The 27,501-nt window shown below is 35.1% G+C and overlaps 1 protein-coding gene across 4 annotated transcripts; it reads left to right on the top strand.

The window, feature by feature from the left end:
- Positions 1 to 835: 835 nt before the first annotated feature.
- On the top strand, positions 836 to 27,408 carry LOC111064482 (rab5 GDP/GTP exchange factor). Of its 4 annotated transcripts, XM_039436046.1 has the most exons (14): positions 836 to 963; positions 1,451 to 1,639; positions 3,527 to 3,690; positions 5,039 to 5,290; positions 9,916 to 10,045; positions 11,077 to 11,174; positions 12,463 to 12,719; positions 15,340 to 15,471; positions 18,225 to 18,335; positions 20,007 to 20,138; positions 21,285 to 21,572; positions 23,617 to 23,829; positions 25,988 to 26,138; positions 26,477 to 27,402. In XM_039436046.1, exons 2-13 carry the CDS (start codon positions 1,461 to 1,463, stop codon positions 26,123 to 26,125), a joined length of 2,094 nt encoding a protein of 697 aa, XP_039291980.1. In that variant the 5' UTR covers positions 836 to 963; positions 1,451 to 1,460; the 3' UTR covers positions 26,126 to 26,138; positions 26,477 to 27,402. The 4 variants fall into 4 exon arrangements, with proteins under 4 accessions (XP_039291980.1, XP_022207909.2, XP_039291981.1 ...); XM_022352217.2 differs by having other exon boundaries at positions 25,988 to 27,408; XM_039436047.1 differs by lacking the exon at positions 26,477 to 27,402 and having other exon boundaries at positions 23,617 to 23,953; positions 25,988 to 26,123.
- The last annotated feature ends 93 nt before the right edge of the window (positions 27,409 to 27,501 follow it).

The raw sequence follows: 27,501 nt of genomic DNA, 5'->3' as shown, positions 1-27,501 counted from the left end.
TTTACAGACTCTAAATTTTATCATTTGATTTTGCATACAAAAATATTAATATAATGTTTAATGAGTCCATTCACGGTAGCTTGGTGACAACTGCTTTGTTTACAATGTGAAATTCTTAGGTAACTAAATCTTGGATAATTTACCCTAATCGGATAATTATTGTATTATGAAGAAGCTAATAATTTAGAGCTATAATGCATTGAATTTTGAAAAGAAAAACAAGCATGCAAGTTGATCAGATTCCATCTACAAAGAGCTAATAATAGGTTCCTTGGATATGTTTCAATTAACTTTATCATTATTGATTCTCTTGAACAGGCTCAAGATTATGTTATTGATTGTGTGCATAACATACAATAATTCCTGAATTTTCAATAAGTCTATTCATACTTGTTCATAGATTCAAGAAGCAAGTTATTATCGGCTTCATAAAGCCCTGAAATAAATTTCAATACAACATAATCTGTTTAAATACGTTTACTAGGCAATATAAACATAGGCTTTACGTATGCAATTATATGAATAAATAATGGATAAATCAACTTCCATAATTAATTTTTCAAGTAGAATAATGAATCAGTTCAAATTCTGATTCATAAGCTATGAAATTGCTCATTTAGCATAGGCTGATTATGGCGTGTAGTTCGAAGGCTCTCTCATGTGACGTCACACACCCAATTCATGTTTGCTTCAGCGACTACGCTCAAGCCGTGTCTATTATATTAATGGTCGAAGTGTTAAACAGTACTATTGATATATCAAACGGCTACTATATTCGATTTATCGATACTTCCAAGGTCGAAAGCGATGAGCATCGATATGAACCTGTCATTTTTCGATTTTTGTTCATAACCTCAAATCTGGATTGCAGTTGTAATATTCATTTCTGTTCTTGGGCTTCTATAAGAATTTGAGAATTTAGTGGTTGCATTTGGAAATATCTAAATAAATTATCAACAAACTGTAAGTATATCTTATCTTTTTTATCATTCATTTCACAAACTGTATCTTTATTATCGTCTTAAAATGGGTAATTGGGAATAAATTGATAGCCAGTGGTAGTTCAACTAAAAACTACTACAGATTTTTTCCACATTTGATTGTAATTTAAATTTAATAGGTTTTCCTTCCCTTCATGTTTATTTTTATTTAGTCATCTTCATGATTGGCGCATTGTGCCCAAGATGAAGTGGTTTTATTTCTTACAAAGAAGTAAGCCTATTTGCAAATGTTTAGCTTTTTACAACACCATATCTTACTTCTTTCAATTTACAAATTAAAAAAAAAACAAACTATCAATAATTTCAATATTATTTTCATGATTACCGTAAGGACTATTTAGCCTATTATATCTTTTATGTATCGTAACTATCCACATATACTTTCACATGCTTCAATGTAGCCTGAATTGTGGCTTGTGTTAAACATAATTATTGATTGCCTATTTCAGAGATTGCAATATGTACTCTTCGAAGAAAGTGACACATCGTTTAAATCAGGCAGATTTGAAGTGTAAAAACTATCCATGCGAGTATTATGGCAATATTGAATGGGGTGGTTACTGTTCAAAGTGTCACAGAGACTATATACAATCTAAACGACAGAAGAACTCATCTGCAGCTCTATTGACAGCTTTCAAGTGAGTAAATTACATTTTTATAACTTATATTCAGTAGATACTATATTCAATACTATATTTAATATATTCAGTAGATACTATATTCAATACTCATATCTTATTTAATAATATCAGTGGCCGTATTTGAGTGGATTAGATCTGGCTTCATAATTTAGAGGCCCGGGTTCAAATCCCGGCCAGGACTCTCCGGACTCTCCGGGTCATATATTTTTCCCGGGCCAATCTTTTATTTAGGATGGACTCGTAAAGTCGTCGGTCCCGGCTGCTAAGGAAGCAGTCGTTAGGTTATGACAGAGGCCCTGAAATTGATCAATTGCGACCTGAAAACTCTGATACCAGACTTGAGCCAGCCAGGTCACTTGATATTATTATTATATTATCTTGAATTAGTACATTAACATACTCTTCAATACCGGTACCTTCTGCTTTATTCATTACCCATACTTGTGGGTTTGATGACGTCATAAAACTCAATACACGTAATTCAACACACAACTGTTCAGATGGTAGTAAACCAGTGATCTATTTTAGTAAAAAATGTCACCCATAAATTCATATACACTGCAATATTCCTTGTCACACATCAGCTTCCTGACTGTTCTCTTGAAGGCGGCCTCATTTAAGTGCTCCACATTAAGAGGCAGCTTGTTAAAGAATTTCAGGGCAGAAATCCTATAACTGTCCTGCGATCGGTAGAGGTGTCTCCTGGGGACATCCAACAGCTCACGATGCCTGGTGTTGTGGTAGTAAATGTCACTACGGGCAGCCAGAGTAGGCCTATGCTGTATCCTCTTGATATACACCATCACCCCTACAAAAACTATACGTCTTTGTGTAGGGGTGTGTGATCTCTAATCCAACATTATGATAGATTGTTTCTGAAGGGACTGATTCAAGGATCCAAAGATTCAAAGAACCCCACACGTCAACCGAAGCTTATAAATTGTGTTCACAAGTAGTATGTTAGTTAGACAAACCAATACCTGTGTCCTTTTCAAGAACCAGGAGTTTTTCCCTTTAGCCTACTAACATCTCATTCATCAGCTGGTCGCTTGTCGCAATCCAGTGTGTTATGCTTGGCAGTCTCTTCAGACTGATTAGTCCTCGTGACCTACGATAGTTCCACTCCTGGCCATCTTTGAAGAACCTTCCGCTGAGGAAGGGGTGGCCAAGTTGCCTCTAGGGCGCCTGGCCACCCTTGACTCAGCCTCTTGATCCACATTTGTGCCTGGAGTTTCACCCATCTCTGGTCACTTGGGTTTTTTCTTTTTGCCCCTCCGAAACCATGCAGGGTCAAACGCCTCACCTCTCCTAAGAAGTTTTGCCTGAATGGCCGCCCTTCTTTCAGCAGTGGTGAGTTTTGGTCTCTCCACCCACAAACTCGTGACCTACGTGAGTTCCACTCCTGGCTTTTTTGTAGGTCCTTCCGCTGAAGGAGAGGTCGCCAAATTGCCTCTAGGGCACCTGGTCACCGTCGACTTAGCCTCTTGACCCACATTAGTGCCTGGAGTTTCACCCATCTCTGGTCACTTGGGTTTTTCTTTTTGCCCCTACGAAACTGCCCTGATGGGGCAGATCCCGTGGGTTTGAAGGCGAGGAAACTTCTGGAGTTGCCTTGGGGTCCCTTTTAGTCGCCTCCTACGACAAGCAGGGATACTGTGGGTGAATTCTAGTTTTCAACACATTCTTGAGTACGATGTTCACGACTCAAAGCTCCCCCAACCCACAGGGGGCTTATGGTAGATAATGTGATAAACCTTATTTTTTGTTGTCCTTATTCACTATAATTATGTTTAATAATAATCACTATCAGTAATTATAATCACATTGAAAATAATATCATTAAAAATCATCGCGTTGATGAGACTCCAATTTTATTATTCACAGAGAAGCTACCAACAGAGAAACACCAACCTCTAGTGAGAAACAGCTGCTCCAGAAATCGCCGCTAGCAGGGTTTGCAAAATTCGAGGAGAAGAAACGTCATCGAACTGATAAGCGATCAAAACTTCTCAAGTTCAGCGGATTCCGGAAATCGTCCAATGCTAAAGGTAACTATCATCTCACATTTGATTTTTTAAATGAAAATTGTTCAGTTTGTGTAGTAGTTTTGTCAGATCTGGAGAAAGGAATACTATCGCCCGGTTGCAAGAACATCTATTGAATTTAAAAGAGATTAAACGGTAGTTAGTCAAGCTATCGTTCTGTTAGATGACATCACTAAACCATAATCAAGTTTGATAGATGAATAGTCACGGACTCACAACATGTTCCTATAGTGAGGTCCACGTTATAATGACAGTGTTTGATTAGCAATGGTATTGCTATCCTTGTCTACCATTCAACAAAGCGGATAGCGCTATCTCTCTCTCGCTTTTCTCTTTTGCCAGATCGGCTTTTAACAATGTAGAATTAATAATTACCTAATGAACAAAATATTTTATCTTAATTATGAAATTAATGAAAAATATAATTTCTTGCTCAATAAAAATATATTATAAATTGATTATTTTAAACGAGAATGAACAGTTGATATTACATCAATAAACCTGTATCAGCTACCGTCTATAGAAGGCATTGACAGAACAGAGGATCGACAACGTTGTTCTCCCTTCATTCTCCACTGCCATTATAACGTGAACCTTACTATAGGACCGACTCACCCCTTCCACAGCATCAATACGCTATTATGATGCATAGCAATAACATTAAATAAACCAGAGCCCTGTTGCATGATAAAATACAATTTATAATACCAGCAGTCAGAAAGATGTTAGAATAAGGAAGTATTGAACTATCAGGGTCAAGACATACGAAGCGGCTTTTCAGGCGTTTCCAGAAGATGCGTTTCAGAACAATTACAGTATAATGATCTATAATAATAATAATAGATATCATAATCTGATAGAGGTAAACTATACTTTAGCTTGTACTATTGCTATCCTCTTTCAAATTGTAATTGTAATAAAAAACATAATGGTGAATAATATTCCAAAATGAATGTACATTTACATTTTTTGTCCAAGCATATTTCTTGAGAATAATTGACAAGTAATAATAATAATACTGAGGGTGATGCCCACGTAAGCTCTTAGGCTTGTGCGTGGGTAATGAGTGAGAGGGATGATGATGAGAGATGACGACTACTTTTTAGGTAATCGGGACCGACGGCTTATCGTCTCCTCTAAAAGACTGAACAATTTAGTAGACCTAATGTTGTTAACACTTAAAAGTTCAATAATTTCAATAGTAGGCCTATTGAATTAAAAAGGACATTTTGATGCAAAAATTTCACAAACAATCACAAGCTACAAGCCAGCTGATTTTGATATAAATATTATTGAATCTGGTACATTGATGGCAATCTTAGATTTTAATTTCGACGACATCGATTTGCAGACGGCAGCCGCATCGAGCAATTCGATTTCGGACCGGCGACCGACGAGGTGGAGCGACTGCGAGCAGAACACGTGTCACTGTTCGCCCAGGCTGGCCTGCACGTGGAGTTGGACCTGCACCGACACGTGCACTCGTTCTACGGCAAGCTGTGTGAAGTGGCAGACAGTGGTGAGGTCGATGACCTCAGCGAGCGTGCGCAGAACTTCTACCAGATGTTCAACAAGCGCATGGACGCTAGCACTACTTATGCCTGTTCGTAGAGAAGATTATCTTACAAATAACTCACTATATTCCAAGTATATTAAAATAATATAATAGTTTTACTATAATTATATAATAATTGAAGCAGTTTTGGGCAAATGCCTGTTGTTTTTATCTGGATTGTATTTGCATAATATGAATAAGATTGAATCCGTTCAAAGGAGATTTGTGCGTCTGATGTTGAAGCGCCTTCAACCGGATGTGCAGCATCTATCCTACAGCTAGTTTTGTCGTGAAGTTGACCTGGAAACTCTGGAATGGCGAAGAGAGAAGCTTGATGCTATATTTCTGCACAAATGCCTTCATGGAGACCTGAAAGTTGGCAATCATGGAGTTGGAATTGTAGTACCCACACGCAACTTGAGGAATTTTCATCAGTTTCATGCCTATGTGAGAAGTTATACATCGCCTCTTGAAAGATGTATCACAATAGGCAACCGTTTGGCCAATAGAATCGACTTCTTTGAACATTCAAATTTATTCAAAAATAAAATAAAATCTTTGCAAGAAGCCAGATAAGAGATTCTTGACACTTTTAATATGATTGATACATTAATTGATCTTCATTGACAGCTGCAATATAAAAAGGCTTAAGCCGCTCTATTGCACATGAAATTGCCTATTATTATTATTATTATTATTATTATTATTATTATTAATAATAATAAATGAATAATCTACATAGTCTGAAGATGGAAATAAATGATAAATTTCATTTGTTCAAATGTTAATGAGTATAACTGGGAGTAAAATGAGTACAATGAGTACAACTGGGATTTCAGTTATGTTATATCTAATTTATTTTTATTATTTCTAGAATAGAGTATATTCTGAATTTCTGTATGATGTACCCAATTATTATGTGAATTTGTAATTGTATAAATCTTGTATATTTGGCAAATAAATTGAATTGAATTGAATTGAATAATAAATATGAAATAATTACTGTGTTGCTATCCATTCTTCTTCACTAACAATTTTTAACTTAATTTCAAAACCCTCTTGACGTGAAAAGTGCATGAAGACTAACTAACTCTAGTGTCAAGACTATGTATGTTTGTACCTACAACCTACATCCCTACCATAGAGTTAGTTAGTCTTCATGCATTTTTTACGTCATGAGTATTTTAAAATTAAGTTGAAAATTGTTAGTGAAAAAGAATGGATATGCAACACAGTAATTATTCCAGTGCACGACCTGCTTTGTTTAATCACAGACAAGAATAGCAAGCGAATGTTAAGCAGGTGCTGACTGTATAATTTGATTCTATAACCATAGTAACCTTTTTATTACTTTCCTTGCCCTATTACCAAAGGTAAGGAAAGTATTGCTTTCCAAAAAAAATTAAGGTACCCTAATTTCAAGTTTTCTATACGTTTCAAGGTCCCCTGAGTCCAAAAACATGATTTTTGGGTGTTGGTCTGTGTGTGTGTGTATGTGTGTGTGTGTGTGTATGTGTGTATGTCTGTGAACACGATAACTCCATTCCTAATTAACCAATCGACTTGAAATTTTAAACTTAAGGTCCTTATACCATAAGGATCCGACAATAAGAAATTCAATAAAATTCAATCCAAGATGGCGGAAAAAATGGCGGATAATTACTAAAAAACCATGTTTTTCACGTTTTTCTCGAAAACGGCTCTAACGATTTTCTTCAAATTCATACCATGGATAGCTATTTATAAGCCCTATCAACTGACATGAGTCTTATTCCTGAGAAAATTCCAGGAGCTCCGTAATATTATTGAGAAAAATGGCGGATAATGACTAAAAAACCATGTTTTTCACGATTTTCTCAAAAATTACTTGACCGATTTTTTTCAAATTCATACCCTGTATAGTAATTTAATCAGCTCTATCAACTGGCATTAGTCTTTTTCCTGGGAAACTTATGGGGGGTACACCCCATCCTTGAGAAATGGACTTTGTAACCTCCTTCTCGTGCATGAGGTAGGTAGGTAGAGCAGTTTATAAAAAGAACACAGTCATAGTCGAGATATTTCATCTGTAGAACAGCTGTTTTGACGACTTTTGAAAAAATCATCGAATTTCACAATTTACACAAAGGAAAAAGTACTCTGAAAACAATTATACAGGGTGTTTCAGAAGTAGTGTCGAGAATTTTAGGGTATTGTACCTGGATGCTAGGAGACTACAAATGTCATATTTGAAGTGTCCAAAACTCAGCGGTTATCCTTATAGCTGCCATTTTGTTTTTTTCACTTAAAAATTTTTATTTCAAGAACGAAATGTTGTATTGATCTGAAATTTGGCATGAATATTTATGCTATAAAGACTCAACTATAAAAAATATAAAAAAATTTTTTCGTTGAAATTTTTCAAAATGGCGGCCATTTTAAATTTTTGATGGCGAATATCTCGAGAACCGTCCATTTTACAGAAAATTTACAAGAGACAAAAAAGTTAGCAAATTTTTTCACGATTCCAATGATACCTAATTTATTGAGATTGGTCGAAGAATAACAGAGAAATTAATTTTTTTCGTACTGCATGCATGACCACTTTTCACCATTTATGGTGCCCCTGCTCATTTCGGAAATGTTGTTACGGACTTTCTGAACATGACCTATCGTCAGCAGTGGTTTGGGCGGGGTGGACCAGTACCGTGGCCCGCACGTTCACCTGACCTCAACCCTTTAGATTTTTTTTTCTGGGGCCATATGAAAGACCTTGTTTACAGCACGCCAGTAGAAAACGAAGAAGACCTTGTGGCAAGAGTGGTTGCTGCAGCAGGTGCCATTCAAGATGATGAAAATGCTTTTATAGCAGTTCGACGGTCCATGATTGAAAGGTGCAGACTGTGTAATCAAGTTGAAGGACGGCATTTTGAGCAATTGCTGCATTAGTATAAGTGAACCGATTTGAGTGAAATTAATATTTTCAATGTAAAATAAATTTGGAGGAAAGTTATTCTTGTATATTTCTGTAATAAGAACGGTTTTCATGAAATTATAAAAAAAAATTAATATTGATCTTTAAATGGTGAAAAGTGGTCATGCATGCAGTACGAAAAAAATTAATTTCTCTGTTATTCTTCGACCAATCTTAATAAATTAGGTATCATTGGAATCGTGAAAAAATTTGCTAACTTTTTTGTCTCTTGTAAATTTTCTGTAAAATGGACGGTTCTCGAGATATTCGCCATCAAAAATTTAAAATGGCCGCCATTTTGAAAAATTTCAACGAAAAAATTTTTTTATATTTTTTATAGTTGAGTCTTTATAGCATAAATATTCATGCCAAATTTCAGATCAATACAACATTTCGTTCTTGAAATAAAAATTTTTAAGTGAAAAAAACAAAATGGCAGCTATAAGGATAACCGCTGAGTTTTGGACACTTCAAATATGACATTTGTAGTCTCCTAGCATCCAGGTACAATACCCTAAAATTCTCGACACTACTTCTGAAACACCCTGTATATACACATATAAAGTAGTCTGATCGTAGTTGCAAATATTTTGCCGCCAATCGTCATTACATTATTCCCCTAAATTAATTATTCTCATCAAAGAATGAGGCTTACAGTTCAATGAGCAAGGAAAGTTGTGTGCGTGTACCACACCAGATTTTTTTCTTTGGGACACGACTAGTGTTGGGTACTTGAAACTGTATCTCTTATAAATAACATCAAATCTTTCCATCCAACCAATGCAATTCTCCCTTTTTATAAAAGTGAGTTCAAGTTTTGAATGGTTCCAAATTTTCTTAAATAACTCAAATATTATTCGTTATACGTGGTAATTGAGTGGAATATTTCTAATAAATTAATTCAAGCAATCTAAATTCAAAATTTATAGTTTTCATGTTCATTTTGGACTAAAATTTTATAAAAATTGTACAAGTGAAATTCTAACCTTATCTTGGACTTTGTCACCTTTAAATTTGGAAGAAAAATACCACAAGGACTATCTTATTATTTTTATCTTCCAATGTTATTACATTAGTGTCATTTGCATTGTAAATAAATAAAATAAATAATAAAAGTAAGACTGGCTAGTAACATAACGTTTTACATGTACAATCCAAACTGTGCATCCAAAAACGTGAACGTTAATTGCAGTCACTGCTGACACAGAGGTGACTGTATGCGAAGCCATTTGTTTCTGTAGAATCCACCAATCTATCTATCTCATGAATGGCACAACATAGGGTCACTATTGAACTAACATTTCTTTCTTTCTATTCGGCGTTATAGTACACCATGAACTTTTTCCTCCATCACCAAGCCTCTCCTTCAATCTCTATCCTCCACCGTAGCTTTTCATTCTCTCCTACCCATCCTAGATCCTCCGTCACATCATTCAGCCATCTTTTTTTGGTCTGTCCTGTGCTCTCGAAAACAACCACTCCTTGTAAAAAACTTTTGGCAGCCGTGTGCATCCCATTCTTGTCATGCCCCAGCCACCTGAGTCTCTGTGACTTTATGAATCTGACAATGTCCTCATTCCCCAAGCATTCAACAAATTGAACTCCCATACCCAATATTGTTTTTTTTTGTAATCAGTCTAAAGAGATAGTTTTGAATACAAATCTATCCATTTTCACAGTTAATATTTTTGTTTTATCGGTTTCTCATGTATTTTTGTAGCTGTCAACCAGGACACCAAGGAACAACTGCTGGATTACATGGAGAAGTGCGCTATGACGTGTCTCTATCGGCTGCTATTCTGTCCTGCTTCCACTAATGACGAGGAAAAGGATTTGAGCATTCAAAAGAGGTTGGCATTATATTGTTAATAACTATTGTTAATTATTGTAAGTTATTGTTAACTATTGTGAGTTCTTGTTAATTATTAGTTATTGTTAATAATTTACTTATTCATACAAGTTAAACTATAGTTTAACCTATTTCGGACTATGTGTAACCATAGAGAAACGATAGCATAAGTAGATATCCCATGGTATAGGGCGTTTATGTCGCAACTTTTACTGTTATTCCAAGCCGATAGTTCACTTAGTTCTTTCCCATGCAGCTGTGTGACGCTGGTAGTCTCTCATATTGTGCCATTCATACACTCTCACCCCAACAAAACAGTAAAAATTTACAATAATCGACAGTAATCGGCTTGAGATAACAGTAAAAGTTGCGACACAAATTCCCTATACCATGGGATATCTACTTACGCTATTGTTTCTCTATGGTGTAACCCTATCTAAAATTTGGGAGAGAAATAGCTCAAGTTTATCTTATTTTTTCTCTCTATCATTTTGATGATGTACTTATTGTATGAATGAATAAAGAATGAATGAAAGTTCAAAGAATCATCAATGATTGTGAGGAATTAAACGATTCAAGCTAAAACTGTTTCTCTCAACTGTAACCAAATGACATTGGTTATATTCTTATTGTGATAATTTATTGTAATAAAGGAATGCATGAAAATAGCATGGGTATATCCTCTAGATACAATAACATGATAATTGGTTTTCCAATATACACTGTCCTAAGAGAAGTGTGTGCAGTGTTCCTCAATTATAATCAAATTAGATTTAAATTTCTAATAACATAATTTAATGAATTGAAAATATAATCCAATCAGATTTAAATTCCTAATCAAATAAATAGATGAATTGAAAATAAATTAAAAATAATAATAACGTGAATCATTGTCTTGTTCTATTAGGAACTAGTATTTTTGATACAATACTTTCGCTTCAATGCTCTTTGAATCTGTCCCAAGAATTAGAATTGTTATCATTTCCTCAATACTTGGATGTGATCGTTGAATTCAAATTTGTGTTTTCACAGGATTCGACAGTTGACGTGGATAAACGCAAAACATATTGATTGTGGCATCGATGAAACTAATTTGGAAGTTCAAGACTTGGTTTACACTTCTATAACAGGTGAGAATATAACAGCTCATTTGTTCCTATCTTTTTATGAAGACCAACGCACACGGCAACAGACAGATGGGGAAAAAATCAAACGTCTGCAGGCAGACGGATTTCTGTGTGCGTTGCAACATTGAAGCACCAGCGGAAGGATTTTCCTACGTCTGTCTGCATATGTCCGTCTGTTGATGTGTGTGTTTGCCTTGAAAGGTGGCACAGGAAAACTCCTTCTCTAAACAAGGACTTGCTCTACATTAGGGGAGTAATTTTCAGGGGAAGTTATTGTAAAATATACACTTTCTGAAAATAAAATGAATTTGAATTGAATTTTATCCCATACTATTAAACGAGCAATTTCTGTTTATATGTTTAGATGTTTGTATTTCACCGGATCTCGAAAACGGCTCTCACGATTCTCACGAAATTCAGAACATAGTAGGTTTATAATATAAAAATTCGATTGCACTAGGTCTCATCCCTGGGAAAACTCGCTGAAGGACATTAAAATGATAATTATTATTCATCTTTGGAAAAACATCTGAGAATAATTATTTCGTCGTCTGTTGATGATGGAAGTGAGTGAGCGAGTTCATGTGTGTGGGACTGTGTCAAAATTATGACTCAGCTGTTGAAATTTTGTAATCATTCAATCAGGTACTTAGTGCCGGTTGCAAAAAGCCGGGTTATTTTCAATCCTGATTAATCCCAGTAGATCCATCTTTTTGAAATGGTCTTCTCTGATTTGGTTCATGTGAAATTAATCAGGATTAAAATTTAACCGGCTTTTGTGCAACCGGGCCCTTTTGAGGGAAATTTTCGCATTCCTCTGGAAATTAATCTCAATTTACTGTGATTAGATAGAACATTTCTGTATGAACTTTGAATGTTATTATAATATCTTCTTTTGTAATAAATGTTTTATGCTTTTGTACTCCAGAGCGAAGCTCGGTCCCCGATATTATTACTTGATGTGTCGGTATTTGATGTGTTGCTTTGTAGTTTTATCTTTGATAATCTCTCCTCCTTTATCCAATTTATTCATCTTATGTTAATTAATGTGCTGTTATTTGATGAGCTGCTTGATAATTTCATATTCGATAATTCTTGTCTTTCTTTATTCAATATACTACTTACTTAGTTACTACTACTTACTACTATAAATATACTACTTACTACTTACTTCTTGGCGCTACAGCTCATTCAGAGCCTTGACCTCCTTCAAAAAGCCTCTCCATTCATCTCTATCGGCAGCCTTACGTCTCCACTTTATTCAATATATTCATCGCAATTTCTGTTGCAGAACTGCTAGGCATGGACTCAGCCAAGGCCCCCCAGGACAAGTTGAACTGTGTGGTGCGCTGTTGTCGCAACATCTTCACACTGCTGAAGAACCACGTGGGTGGCCCGGCATCAGCTGACGACTTCCTGCCGGCGCTGATATTCGTGGTGCTGAAGGCCAACCCGGCCCGACTCAAGAGCAACATCAACTACATCACAAGATTCTGCAACGCCAGTCGTCTCATGTCCGGCGAGGGCGGATATTGTTTCACTAATCTGGTCAGTCATATTTTAGTATCAAACATGTGACAATGTTTAAAGCTCAGCCATATTTTGTTATCAAATCTTCGACAAAATGTATAAAGCTGCGTGAAGACTTCTGCGGAGCGCGACACATGATGGTTTCTCAAACATTGATTTGCCAATTATGTGCCTGAATATCGTGACCGATCTCAACAGAAGAGAAACCTTATTAAATGGAAAATTAGAACTGATGTCTGATTGGTGTAATGCTAATAAACTTGCTCTGAATATGAACAAAACGCAAAACTTATCTGTATCTTATAATAATTTGAATTCAGGGCATTCTGTCAAATTTCTAGGCATCAATATACAAAGTACTGTAATATGAAATGGAAGTGTCATATTGACTGCACTATCCCCAAGGTAGCAAGAGGTGTTTTTATGTTTAGAAGATTAAAGGAAATAGTGTCTCAAAAAAATTTAGTAAATGTCTACTATATTTATGTGCATTCACATCTTTTGTATGGAGCTATATTATGGGCCAATCGTAGTGATTCCCATTTACTTTTTGTGTTACAAAAAATATCAATAAGAACCATGAGTAATGTTCCTCCCCTTACGTCCTGCAAACCTCTATTTGTTAGATTGAGAATTATGTGTTTGCCGTGTATTTTCATTTTTCAATGTTTATTATTTGTAAAAACTAACTTGCTCTCATTTTCTAGTCATTTTGAAGTTCATTCGCACAACAAAAGAAATAGGTTGAAGCTTAGAAACGAATATTGTCGGTACAAATCTAGTCATATTAGGGCTTGTGCAATTAGGTTCTATAATCAGTCACCGTTACATATAAGAGGCTTACCAGTGAGTGAATATAAACTTGAAATTAAGGATTTTCCAATAAGAAACTGTTTATATACCAATGATGAATATTTTGCCTTTAATATGGAGAATTTTTAAGACGTTGATGTGATGATTTCTTGTTTTTTTATGTAGTATGATTATATTCATGTAATTTTTCTCATGACGTGGACTTTACAAATTGTAATTTGTCTTGGCAATAAATGGATTTTGATTTGATTTGATACGGTGATCAAGTGCAGAGCGCACGATCTGATCCGCTAGCTACAATCCATAGTTATATTTATATTTCCAATATTTATAATTGATTGAGTTTTTGATTGATTGAATTGAATGCATTTTTAAATCACAATTTTCGTTGGAAGGAAAGTTAATTATAATCACAAAAGTAGCTCGAATACTGTAATCATTTCAGAACTATTGTAGTTGTTGAAGCGTCTACACCTGGAGCACTATATGTCTTGTAACTTATTCTGAAGCAGATAGTTATGCTGGCAACATTTTGTTCGCTCTCATATAAAATAGATTGAAAATTTCATACATCATTGATCAAATATAACTTGGTTCAATATGACCTTAAAAACATGTTGATTATTAGAATCACCTCGTTACAATCCTCCATCATGTTTGTGTATTCTACAAACTACTCCAATTACAGTTTGAAATCGACGCGTGAGAAAGTTATTACTAATGAAGTATGTTCAAATCAAGCCACATTTCAATCAAGTAAGTTCTTTGAATTCAGATTCTTTGCCAAGTCAGTTGTCTGCTGGAAATAGGCTATTTGAAGTTTGTATGAGTCAAGCCAATTTGAAGTCGCCTTTGAATATGGCCGTACTCTTGTCGCGCCTCCTGCGATCATCTTACGCACTTCTCGCGTCTCGTTTGAGAAATGATCGTGTGTCGCGCTGCCCGTAATTCTGTAGGCAGCTTTTTGTATAAAAGTATAAACATTTGATTGCATCGTATTATACACCGTGATTCAAAAAGAATACCACAACTTTAAAAATTGATAACTTTGCAAAGAATAAACGCAGAGTGGAGCACTATCTGTCACCGATTCGAGGAAGCTCTAAAGTTTTTTTTTAGTTTCATATTCCAGCAGGATGGAGCACCACCCCATTGGCACTCATCTGTCCGTGCCTATTTGAATGAAAACTATCCGAGGCAATGGATCGGCCGTCAAGCAGCTCGAGACAGAGCAATTCATCACTGGCCTCCAAGAAGCCCTGACCTCACCCCTGCGATTTTTTCTATGGGGGTACGTTGAAGATAAGGTGTATCGACCGCCTCTACCAGCTAACATTGAGGAGCTCAAACAAGAAATAACAGCAGCTATACAAACTGTTACACCCGATATGCTACTGAGGGTGTGCAACGAGTTAGAGTATCGTATTGATATCACTCGAGTGTCTGGAGGGGGTCACATTGAACATTTTTGAACTGATTTTCTAGTAGGGAAAAACTTATTTTAATACTCTTCATTTTGATTTACAACCCAAGTTTCTATTATGTTTCCTTGATTAAATACAGATTTTCAAAGTTGTGGTATTCTTTTTGAATCACGGTGTATAATGGAAAACATCTGTCCTTGAATAGGCTACTTTAGCGACTGTAATCTTTCGATTTATTTGCAAGAATTATAATTCGCATCTACCAGCTAGAAAACCTTAAAACCTCGTAACGATTGGTTTCAGTTGAACAGTTTCAATGATCAACTATTTCAACCTCAATTAATTGATTGCTTTTTTATTGTCTTTTCTAATCACCAATTATGGTTCGAATTGATTTGCAGTGCTGTGCTGTGTCGTTCATTGAGAACATGGTTGCCGAGAGTCTGAACATGTCTGAAGAAGAGTTCGACCACTACATGTCAGGAGAGGTTGTGTCAAGCAGTACATGGGAATCGGCGCTGATTATGTGTGAGGTCGGTGAACTTGAATCTAACTTTAAACGCCAATAGAATTCTGCTGATGCATTTCTTGTTGCATATAACGAAAATAGTTATTTGTGCAACTAGTACGCAAAGTGACGGTTTGCTGCATCGAAAGAAACGTTTACGCACGAGCCGTAGGCGAGTGCGGAATAATGGTTTCTTGAGTGCAGCTAACGAACTTTGCGCACGTATTTCACATTAAATTTTTCCTGCAGTTAACATTGAATATGAAAAGTGGGTAATTATGGGTAAAAGTCCCTGAAATCCATCAAATGTTTTTCTGTATAATTTTATTATTAATAAAAACCTTGATTTATTTAAAATTGAATAATAATAATTAAACTATTATGATTAGTAATTCAATTGAAAATTTATGTGACTGCTTGAAGGGGGTTTATGTTATGTAAGCATTGAAATGACTATAATCAAGGCACATAATGGCAAGGCAACGCTGTTCTCCACTGCTATTATAACGTGGGCCTCACTATGAGTATTACCAACTTAATTTTGATTTTGCTGCACTGGTGCTCCATATAACCTACTTACTATTTTGCGTTGTCATGCTGCAAATCTGGGGTACGCAAAGTAATACTTTGCGCACTAGAGCGGAAAAGTGATTCTTTGCGGCCTGCAATCAGTGCAGAAATGGTCACTTTTCAAGGTATCTGTAGGAAAAAAAGATTACTTTTTCACAGTAGTAAATAATAATGAAATATAAATTGAGACAAGTAAAAGACACTATAGTGAGGTCCACGTTATAATGGCAGTGTTTGATTAGCAATGGTATTGCTATCCTTGTCTATCATTCAACAAAGCGGATAGCGCTATCTCTTTCTCGTCTTTTATCGTCTTTTAACAATAAAGAATTAATAATTAATCAACAAAATATTTCATCTTAATTATGTGAAATCATTATAAAATTAATGAAAAATATAATTCCTTGCCTAATAAAATATAGGTTCAATTGATTATTTCAAACTAGAATGAACAGTTAATATTACATCAATAAACCTGTATCAGTTACCGTCTATAGAAGGCAGTGACAAGACAGAGGATCGGCAACATTGTTCCCCGATCTTTCTCCACTACCATTATAACGTGGACCTAAGTATAGTTGATTATTCAATTAGTGAATAATACATGTAGATTCTTGAATTCCTCTTTCCGAAAATAGCATTCTCTGATTGGTTCCCGTGGCATTTAATTATGATTAATATTTAATATTCTGGGAATATTCTGTTCTGGGACCCTTGCTTTTTCTCTTATACATTAATGATTTACCTTCTTATCTCGAGCCAGCTCACTGTGTTCTATATGCAGATGATGTCAGCATCTTGCTGAAGAATGATAGTCAATCCGAAATGGAAGCACAATGTCAAGAGACCGTTCATAAACTCGATAAATGGCTAGCTGCCAATATGTTGTGCTCAAATTATAATAAAACTAAAGAGATTCCATTCAGGACGATGAGAGAATTTGATTTAAGGATTAAAAACTGCGCTATAGAATCCGTTAAAGACATTAAAATACTCGGAATAATCATAGATTCCGAGCTCTCCTGGAAGCCTCATTTGACATACTTGAAAGGAAGACTGAATTCGGCATTTTTTGCTATTAGAAAGTTTAAAATCACTCCTTAAAAGAGAAACTCTCCGAGAGGTATATTTTGCAATATTTCATTCCCTCTTGTCGTATGGGGTTGTTTTCTGGGGCAATTCGAGTGGTATTATCGAGATATTTAGACTTCAGAAATGGGCGTTAAGAGTAATAGCAGGAGAATCAATAAGGAATAGTTGTCGGCCACTTTTTAACGAATTTAAAATCCTACCATTGCCTAGCCTATACATCCTTGAAACTATATGTTTCATAAAAAAATATGAGAGCTCATTCAATACGGGAGCATTATTCCATAATTATGAGACAAGATACAGGCGAAACTTAAGGGATGATGCCCATCCCTATTAATCCTTATTGGTTCTATATGAGCGAGGTGTAAAAAGCTCTGGTATAAGATTATATAATATATTGCCACGACGTCTGAAGGAAATTTTATATATATTTATATATATTTAAAATTACTACATATTTACGAATACAATTTTTGATAGGGAACGGTTGGGGATTGGGGCTTATTTCTTTCCTTCATTTAATTTTTTATCATTTTTGTAGTTATTAGTAAATGAGTAAAAAATAATAAGTTGATAAGTTAATAAGTATATATTGTACAAGAGTAACCAATAAAGATACCTACCTTGGACTCATTTTCGCACACAGGCAGCAATGCCTATGCGAAAATTTTATTTCCTATTCATATTAATTTGTATTTAATTTAAGACTCTTTTCAGTGTACCTTATTCATTGTCAAGTGTATGATTATTTTGTACAGCTGGAATTTGTTTTTTATTATGTTTCTTTGAAATAAAATCTTTTTAGAATTGAATTGAATTGAAATCACAGGTAGGGAGTTTAGAGCTCAATTGAAGAGGGAGTTACTGGATATATCTCTATATTCAAGGGAGGAATTTATTGCTCATTATGAACAACGTTTGGGAAGTTAGATTAAAAAATATTAAAATATGACTAGTTAGATAATGGACTTGAATTTTGACGAATCCGCATGCCCCCTCCATGGGCGGTCAATGGATGATTGATTAATAATAATAATGGGCTTTTCTGCAACGGGGCAGTTGTGTAATGTCTGTGAAATATATATTAAACATATGGGAATTTATCATTATTTCCAGGGAATGCATTTGATGAAGGAAAATATGGTGATCTTTGGCGAGTTACGAATTACCTACGATTCGCTAATTAAGGAAGTTGGAGACCTGAAGGGCCAGCTAGAAACATTCAAGGTAAGCTTTATTTTCATTCAAGTTCAAGTTACTATCCACACTCGCTCGACCGTGCTGAGTAGGAATAATCCAACCAGAACTTATGATATGGAAATTATATTTTTAATTGTAGAAAAATGAGATATTTATCTTTTAAATTTTACCAAGTTAACAGAATTCTTAATAAGAACCACCTTAAAATGATGTATCATGCTCTAGTCAAGTCAATTCTGCAGTATGACATAGTTGTTTGGGGAGGCTGTTTCAACTGTCATATTGCTGAATTATTTGTAGCACAAAAACTGATAATTAAAACTATATTAAGCAAACCCAGGCTCTATCCAACGGATATGGTTTTTAGTGATTTTGAGGTCATGACTATACGTCAATTATACATAAAAACCGTAATTGAGTACTTAATAAAATATAGATCCGATTTTCCTCTCACAATAAACTCTACACTTAATTATTATAATCTAAGGGCCACTGCTAACAAATATGTAACCTATAACACTAATATTGAATGTATAAGGAGGCAGTTAATTTACATAGGTACTAAAATAATAAACCTCATTCCAAATCACTTTCTCATGGATAATAAGATCAGCAGAAAAATTAAACTGGATATAAAAAACTGGACATACAGTAATTTCTTCTTTCATTTAGATATATGACTCGAGATTTCTGCTCCAGCATTGTTTTTTAATTTTTTAGTGGACTCGCTTACCTTTATTTTGAGTACCTATTCCTCTGTTTTCTTCCTTCCCCCCATTTCTCCCTTACCTTTTTCCCTCATTACTTCTCTTCTCTTCTTTGCCTGCCTATTACATGGGAAACCATAGTTGGCTAGGTATCTTCCTCTCTTTTTTTCTCTTCTCCAACACACCCAACCACAAAGCCCATGGTTTTTTATATTTGTAACATTTTATTGTGTTTTATTTGTTTCATAATTGTTTGTAATTTTGTTTTGTCTTGTTTTGTGTGTTTTACACATTAACTGCCACATTACACGCTACACATTACACATTAATAAATTGAAATAAAAATTGAATTGAATTCCCGGTCACCTTCATTGATTTGTGGGGATCCAGCTTCATAGTGTAAAATTTTAGTGTTAACGCTTTTAACTACTTTCATAGTTTCAAAAAGCGATGAAGATAGTGATGACATTATATTCCGTGTACAAGTTTATATAGTTCCGTATATATACAAGTTTCCTTGATACAATTCATCAAACTCCTGAAATTCGTGTTTAATTCTATAAAATTTAGTCGGGATTCACAACTAAATCTGTATATTTATGATTTTACTGCTTTATTCACAAAGTATAATATATAATATAGTTCTCCATAATTGATATTGCAAAACTAATTTAGTTATTTTTTTATTTGTAGATACAATTACAAATAATAACTATTTTTATGATAGGGAAAGAACAACAGGCTTGGCCCAAAACTATTCTGTTCCCAAATTTTGATAATGAATAACATGTCCGAAAAAATAGGTATATTTTTAATTGTGAAAGTTCAAATTAAATTTCAATGAAACATTTTCTCCTTTGATACACATGAAGTTCACAGTGTGATCCAATCATTCCCTGTATAATTTTATAAAGTACTACTTATTTCAAAATTAAATTAAATTGGAATCGCCGCCAAAGAGTAGTCGCTTTCATGAGTGATTGTTTTACAGGAAACTATCACAAAGCAAGTAGATAATGTGATTGCACAGACACCCCTGGTTTTGAAACCGAAGAAAACTCCAACTGAAATAGATGCTGAAGATCCAAAAATTGCTGAATTGCCACCTCCAATGGTGCCTGAGGTAATTATCAAAATTATTTAATAACCTTGAGTATTTCTGATTAATCTGGAGCTGATAATACGGCCTTGCTTCTATATTTCTGTCGGATTCTCAAAGCCTCTGGGAACTGACATATTATATAGTACGAAGAGTTTTCTGATATGAATATAAATTGCAATATTATATTCTCAATTATCTGGCAAAATCTCTCAATTTTCGTTGCTTCACAAAGTCAACTTGTAGGAATTGTAATACTTTTGTCTAATTTAACGACGTATTTCACTAATAAAGTTATTGCCAAAAATATCTCAATTCTTGAATACCTTGAATCTATATCTTATAATATTATTTTCAATTATAGATCACTTATCAATAATTATTTTATCATTACTATTAATAATGATTATCCTTAATTCAATTTATTTTATCGATGGGGACTGCATAAAATGTCGGATGATTTCTTGAAGAAACCAACAATATATTATTATTATTAAACGAAAAATTATTAATATTAAATTCATTAGCATTTGGATAATTGCAATATCTCAGTAATTTCCATCAACAATATATGTTACTTACTCTATGATATTAATGCTGAAAATTTTCCATGGCTAATGTATATTTGACATAGCTTTGTTCTATCCATGTTCACAACTTGGGGTTTACAGTTTGTAGTATTAATCATGTGTTTGTTACTATTAGAGACGTTTGCATAGTGAAAGCTTGAACTGAATTGAATTAGCTGGTGGTTTAATCTCAAAATGAACCACACTATAACAAACGAGACTTGAATTCAATCGAGTTTGAAACTAACACTGTGAGAAACCGTTAAAACTAACACTGTGCAAACTGCACTTGGTGGTAATTATAGTTGAAACAAGGTGTTGGTATTTTGTAATAAGTGAATGAATTTGGTTGTTACCATGTTATGAATTGGTTACATAACTAATACATATCTATATGGTTATCATGTTACAAATTAGTTACTAAATTAATACATATTTATGTTGCCTATTTCACTGTATACATAATATTCATAATACATATATCACATTCATATATCAGTATCAAAGTTCCACAATCTTGTGTTGTTTCACTTTGAAAATAGAATTTCTTGAAACCCGAATGATTGAGTGTGTGTGTTTGTGTGTGCGTGCGCGTCTCTAGAAAGCTCCCGTCCTGACTCCGAAGCAGTCGGCTGATAGGGCACCGACATCCCTGACGTCGTCACGCACTGCACTGACGTCATCACCGTTTACACTGACGTCATCACTGCTGTCATCACCGACGGCACTGATGTCATCGCATCAGCTGATGACAAAACTGACGTCGCCTGGGCTAATCGGCGGTCACTCGCTGACCATACCTGACACGTCGGCGTTAACCGCTGTTAACTACGACATCGATCTGTCAGACATAAGCGCTGATAACAGTCAGGCTGACGAGATGATCACGGTTAGTTAATCCGAGATCAAGAGTTGTGCCGAGTTTTGGAGAGTAGGATCTGTGCTTGTACAGTGTTTAAATAATGCAGTTTGGTAGTAATAGCTTAGTAATTGTAAATAGTAATTGTTCACAGAATGTAGTGTGTAAATAATGCATTTGGATCTTAAATTAGTTTCGTAGTAATAGGTTAGAGCTTGTAGTGCTGTAGAGTGTATAAATCATGCAGTTTTGTAGTAATTGTTTAGAATTGTGGGGTAGAATAGTTATTTGTGCAACTAGTGCGCAAAGTGACAGTTTGTTGCACCGAAAGAAACGTTTACGCCCGAGCCGTAGGCGAGGGCGGAATGGTTTGTTGAGTGCAGCAGAGGAACTTTGTGCACGTATTTCACATTAAGTTTTTCCTACAGTTACCATTGAATATGAAAAGTGGGTAATTATGGGTAAAATTGCCTGAAATGCATCAAATGTTTTTCTGTGTAATTTCATTATTGATAAAAACCTTAATCCTAAAATCCTAAAGTCCTCGTTGTCCTTGGTTATAATAACTAATACTAATAATTTGCGCGTTGTGCTTCGTTGCAGCTCTGCTCACTATAGCAGCCACAGCAGTCACTGTTACCAACTTCATTTTGATTTTGCTGCACTGTTGCTCCATATAACCTACTAAGTATTTTGCGTTGCCATGTTGCAAATCTGGAGTGCAGAAAAATTTTTCCCGCACTAGAGCGGAAAAGTGATTCTTTGCGTTCTGTAATCAGTGCAGCAATGGCCACTTTCCAACGTAACTGTAGGAAAGAGTTTTTCGGTTGCTCGTATGTCTTTCAAATTCAATCGCGGTCAAAATACGTCATTTAACGGAATCAATTCAATCAATCAGTTAATTTTATTCAAATCAACACAATACAATATACATAAAAGAAATCAAAACACAAAAAAATCTCAATCAAAAATGAATTTCTAATAAAATACAAAACAGGCTTCATGGCGGGGTGTGCTGAAAAGAAAGAAAGGAGGAAAAATACCTAGCCAACTATGGTTTCCCATGTAATAGGTGGCAGGTAGAGGGTATAAAAGTAAGGAATGAAGGGTGAAGAGGAGAAGAAAAGGGAAGTATTGGAGAAGAAAGTAGGAAAAAAGAGACAAAAATGTGCAAAAATTGTATCTTAATTGTATTTAAGCGAGTCCAATGTAACAAAAACTAGCGAAACAGCGATCAAACTTCAATGCGATGACGTCATTCAACAGCGGTTGAATTTGAATAGACGTGCTTTTGTGCAGTTAATTGTCAGTAATTCAGTAGGCTCTAGGAACCGAGAGACTATGACCCGGTTCCACAAAAGCCGGTTAAATTTTAACCGTGATTAATTACACGAGAACCAATCAGAGAAGCCGTCTTTTCAATAAAGCCTTCTCTGATTGGTTCTTGTGGAATTGATCACGGTTGAAATTTAACCGGCTTTTGTGCAACCGGCACTATGAGTAAACAAACATGAGCGTGAGAGAGTGGATCTTGGAGCAGCAAGACCGGTTCACAGTAACCACCCAACATCTTTGCCATAGACTGAACTGAATAGTCACAGTACATGATACAGTGTTGGTGAAAGCATTGTGAACTGATATTTGCGATCAATAGCTGGTAGTCCATCAATGAACAGTGTATACTTTTTTATACGCACACAAACGAAAATTGCATGTTATTGTTGGCGCTTCTGTCGATGAACTGACTATAGATGATAGAGTTGTAGAGTAATTTGATTATATAGGAGGATATGGTATTGTGGTATTTCTCCATAATTGAAAGAATTTGATTAGGGACTACCAGCGTCATATAGCTCCACGAAAAATAAGTATTTGGACTATCGGCTTGAGTTAACATTGTAACATATTGAATTACAAAATTGTAACATAAACGCCCTTTACCATGGAATATCTTATTGTGCAATCTTTTTTCTATGCTTGTACGTCTCAACCCCATCAATAAATAATATTATCATTTCTTGACATTTTATTTTCTCAAGTTCACAATGCTATTGTTTCGTTTACTCTGTTTTAGGACCTGAATTTGTCAGGCCTGCACTCATTGGAGACAGCCTCGCTTCAGTCGCTAGACCTGACCACCTACCACCCTACGGCGTCGCCCGTTAACCGGCCTCACTTCAGTGCCGGCGCCAGCCTTATAGACGGCCAAGACGTCGAGACGCCTCTGCTGCCAGCTGAACTGGGTCTGCCGTCGCCTCTCAAGCCGCAGCCTTCCGTCGAGTTCCAGGTTGGTGTGCACCCGGATTCACATTCAACTGGCAGTAGATTTCACGATATTTTTTGGATAGCTGTAGATTTCCTGTGGTAGGATGAAGAAATTATTGCGGGCTGAGTCCAATTTATAGTACCAGGTGAGGCCGACTGGACTCCCCCAAGTAAGAATTATTCATTTATTTATTTGCAATGCAAATGACACTAATGTATCTACATTGGTAGATAAAATAATAAGGTAGACAGACCTTGTGCTATTTTTCTTCCTAATTTATAGGTGATGACAAGGTCCAAGATAAGGTTAGAATTTCACTGATACCATTTTTATAAAATTTTAGATTCATGTTGATAAAGGCAGCACCTAATGAAGGGTGTGATCACATTGATTGTATACAGGGTGATTCTTAATACGTGATAGTAGAGGTAAAAATAAGAAAAAAAGTTCTTATAAACATATATCCATAAACGCTTCATTAGCGAGCTATACAGAGTGAAAGATTTCGCCCGGAATTCAGTTCCTCTGGTGAAATACACCAATGCTGAATTGTTTGGGGACTAGTTCTTGGAAAACCTATGGAAAAATATCATATGGAAAAATAATGGATATTATTCATATTGTAAAATATCGAAAAAATTGAATAAAACTAGTCTGGAAGCTGTAGTGTGAGTAGTTTTTGGGAAAAAAATTGAAATATGCAAAAAATCCGAGTAGAAAAACACAGACTTCTACGTTTGACGCCTAATAACTTTCTTTAATGACCAGTAAACATATAATTTTTCGCAATAACAATTGTAGAGAATTCAATTCTGAAAAGAATCATGTAAGCTGTGTAAACTAAATTTGAATAGAAATTGAATGAAATGTATTATTATGTATTACGTTACACCACAAAAATTTGCTGTTTTATGAGGAGAGAACTAATAACTCATAGGTTGTAGCTGATTCCAAATAAAATATTCTGTTTTTTATGAAAAGTTTGATTCTTATATGAAAGTAACATATCCAAATGACATTTAATTCAGTGTTCAGTGTGAGCAGCTACATGCAAGTCACAACGTGTTTCAATGGCACTTTTCAATTTTTTTTTCGGCTCATGCACAATCTAACATGCACTTGCTCATATATGCATTAAATGTGATCACACTCCAACATTGATTTGTTATCCTAGTCTGTCTATAGACAAAGCAGATAGCTCTATCCTTTTCTACCTCCGCACAGTTGCCAAATCTTTTGATCAATACTAGTAGTTCTGTGAACAGTAGACCTCGCGCAGTTATAAACTACAGCCTCCCTTTATACTTTCCATCACAGTAAATCCTGTCTGTATATCGCGACGGCAAAATATCGGTGTAAAAACGGCTAATGGCTGTTGGGGTTGGTGTATCAAAAATGCTAACATCAAAAGCTAATCTCCTCCAAGACATACTGGCATCTAGTCAGGCCGAGTTGAAAACAGAGAAAAAATACTTTGCTATTTTAGTTATTAATTGCATGCATCATTGCATACAATATTGATAGTTCATTTAATAGTGCATAAAAATTTCATGCAATGACCCATGCAATTAATTATTCCACACGACAGCTGATTTTTTACCAAGTTACATTAAGGCATTAATTTATTGCATGCAATTAATAATCCACTCGACAGGTGATTTATGATGAAAAATTCTATAGTCTGATTTTTACGGTAATACTGGCGTTAGAAGGAGACTCCTTTTCCTTTTGTATTATCCTTGAAATGCAAAATTTCAAAAAACCGTATATATACGTCGACGCGAAATTCAAAAAGGGAACATACCAAATTTCATGAAAATCTATTGCTGCGTTTCGCTGTAAATGAGGAACATATAAACATAAAGAGAAATGCAAAACCGTCGACTAGAATCTTAGACCTCACGTCGCTCGGTCAATAAAGAAATACAATGAACCAACTAAAAAATTTATCTCGTTATGAAAATGTATGATCAAATATTGAAAATATATATAATCGATTATTAAAGATAATTTTTGACAAGATTGATCAACCGGAATAGCAGCTACCTAGAAGACTTTGGAAGTGGAGAAATGACAGCAATGCGTTCCTATAATTTCCACTGACTTCATAACGTGAATCACTCTATAGTTATTTAAATAATTCCATTCAAATTGTTATACTATTTATTTTCAATTGCAGGCATTCTCAGCACACGGATCTCGTATTCCCAGCATACCTTGCGTGACAGGGTTCTCATCAATGCCTCCTCTTTCTATACATCTGCCACAGCCTCCTGAATCTTCAACCAATTCCAAACAGTTGCCTGACTTGCTTTGAACAGACAACGCCTAGCTTCCAACCTTAGACCAGTTATAGAATAGACACGCCCCATTGTATATTCATACTGAAAGTCGATGAAGCCAATATTTACTGCCATATCGCCAAATCGTGACGTCAGCATCGGATAGAAAACTTTTCTGTAGAGTTTGTTTACATTGTTTTCCATAGCAGATTGTGCTCATTCCAGCGGGAGTTTACCATTTTAATGAATGATAATTTACATCCTTCTAAAATAGACACAATCTGAAAGTTTTCTATCCGATGATGACGTCACGATTTGGAGATATGGCAGTAGATGTTGGCTTCAGAGGCTAGACTTCCCAGCGTGTCTATTCTATAACTGGTCTAAGCTTCCAACCTAGTGTTGACTCAAATTTATTCAATCATTCACTATTGTACAATTTGGAAGTAATTTCCCAATTATTATTTGCACATCATAGAGTTACCAATTACTGTGAGACTAACGGTCGGTGCCATAAACGTCGGTTAGTTTTGATCTTGGTTAAACGTCTGACGACAATCAAAATTCTATCTTTGATTGCCTTGTAATATCAGTAAGTTTTTTTTTGTAGACGAAACCTTATAGGAAATAACATATTCATTAATCACAGATGCTATATATTATCAGATGTTGAATAACAATATTCAGAACCTATTCAAATGAGGTATAAGGCCTTTTTGTTTCTTATTTGTGTTTGAATAAAAATTGAATTGAATTGAAAGAAGGGGAAAAATGAATTGTAGAGTCGTTTTGAGCATGCTTTCGTGAAACAATAAGAACGATTATCGTTTGAATAAACAGTTCTTAAGAACTCTCTTAGTCAAGCACGCTTTGGGAGCCAATCAGAATCGTTGAACCAGCTACTTGAATATTTCTGATTGTTTTCTGTCATTTACTGGTAGGTACTCAAAGCTTGCTTGGCTGAAGGCGTTCTTGAGAATCGTTTATAAATACTGTCCTTCAGATTTGATCTCTGATAACTTTGTTGACTATATATGTTTTATTGTAGATCAGAGTTACTCAATGCCAATAACTGATGAATAATTAATTTGTCAATCAATGAATGAACCAAATTGCGTGAATTCATTCTGTCCTCCTTAATAGGAAAAAAATCAGAATTATTTATTTATTTATTTACATTACAATATGAGGGCACCAGGAAGAAATACTTCTCATAATAGCCCTCTTGACACAACAGAAATTACAATTCTAATATATTAATAGTATGATATAGTAGGCCTAAAAGTCTAATCTAATATAGAAAATTCACTAAATTAAATCGGATGTAACTAGCTTAAATAGTGTTATATTATTAACAATAGTTTAACACATTCAGAAATCAGACACAGTGGCACTACAGAACTGAGACACT

This window comes from Nilaparvata lugens, chromosome 10, assembly GCF_014356525.2.
Source record: "Nilaparvata lugens isolate BPH chromosome 10, ASM1435652v1, whole genome shotgun sequence".
In the NCBI taxonomy this organism is placed as follows: Eukaryota; Metazoa; Arthropoda; class Insecta; order Hemiptera; family Delphacidae; genus Nilaparvata; species Nilaparvata lugens.
Note: the sequence above shows the minus strand (reverse complement) of the source record. Positions and strands in the feature narration are given on the sequence as shown.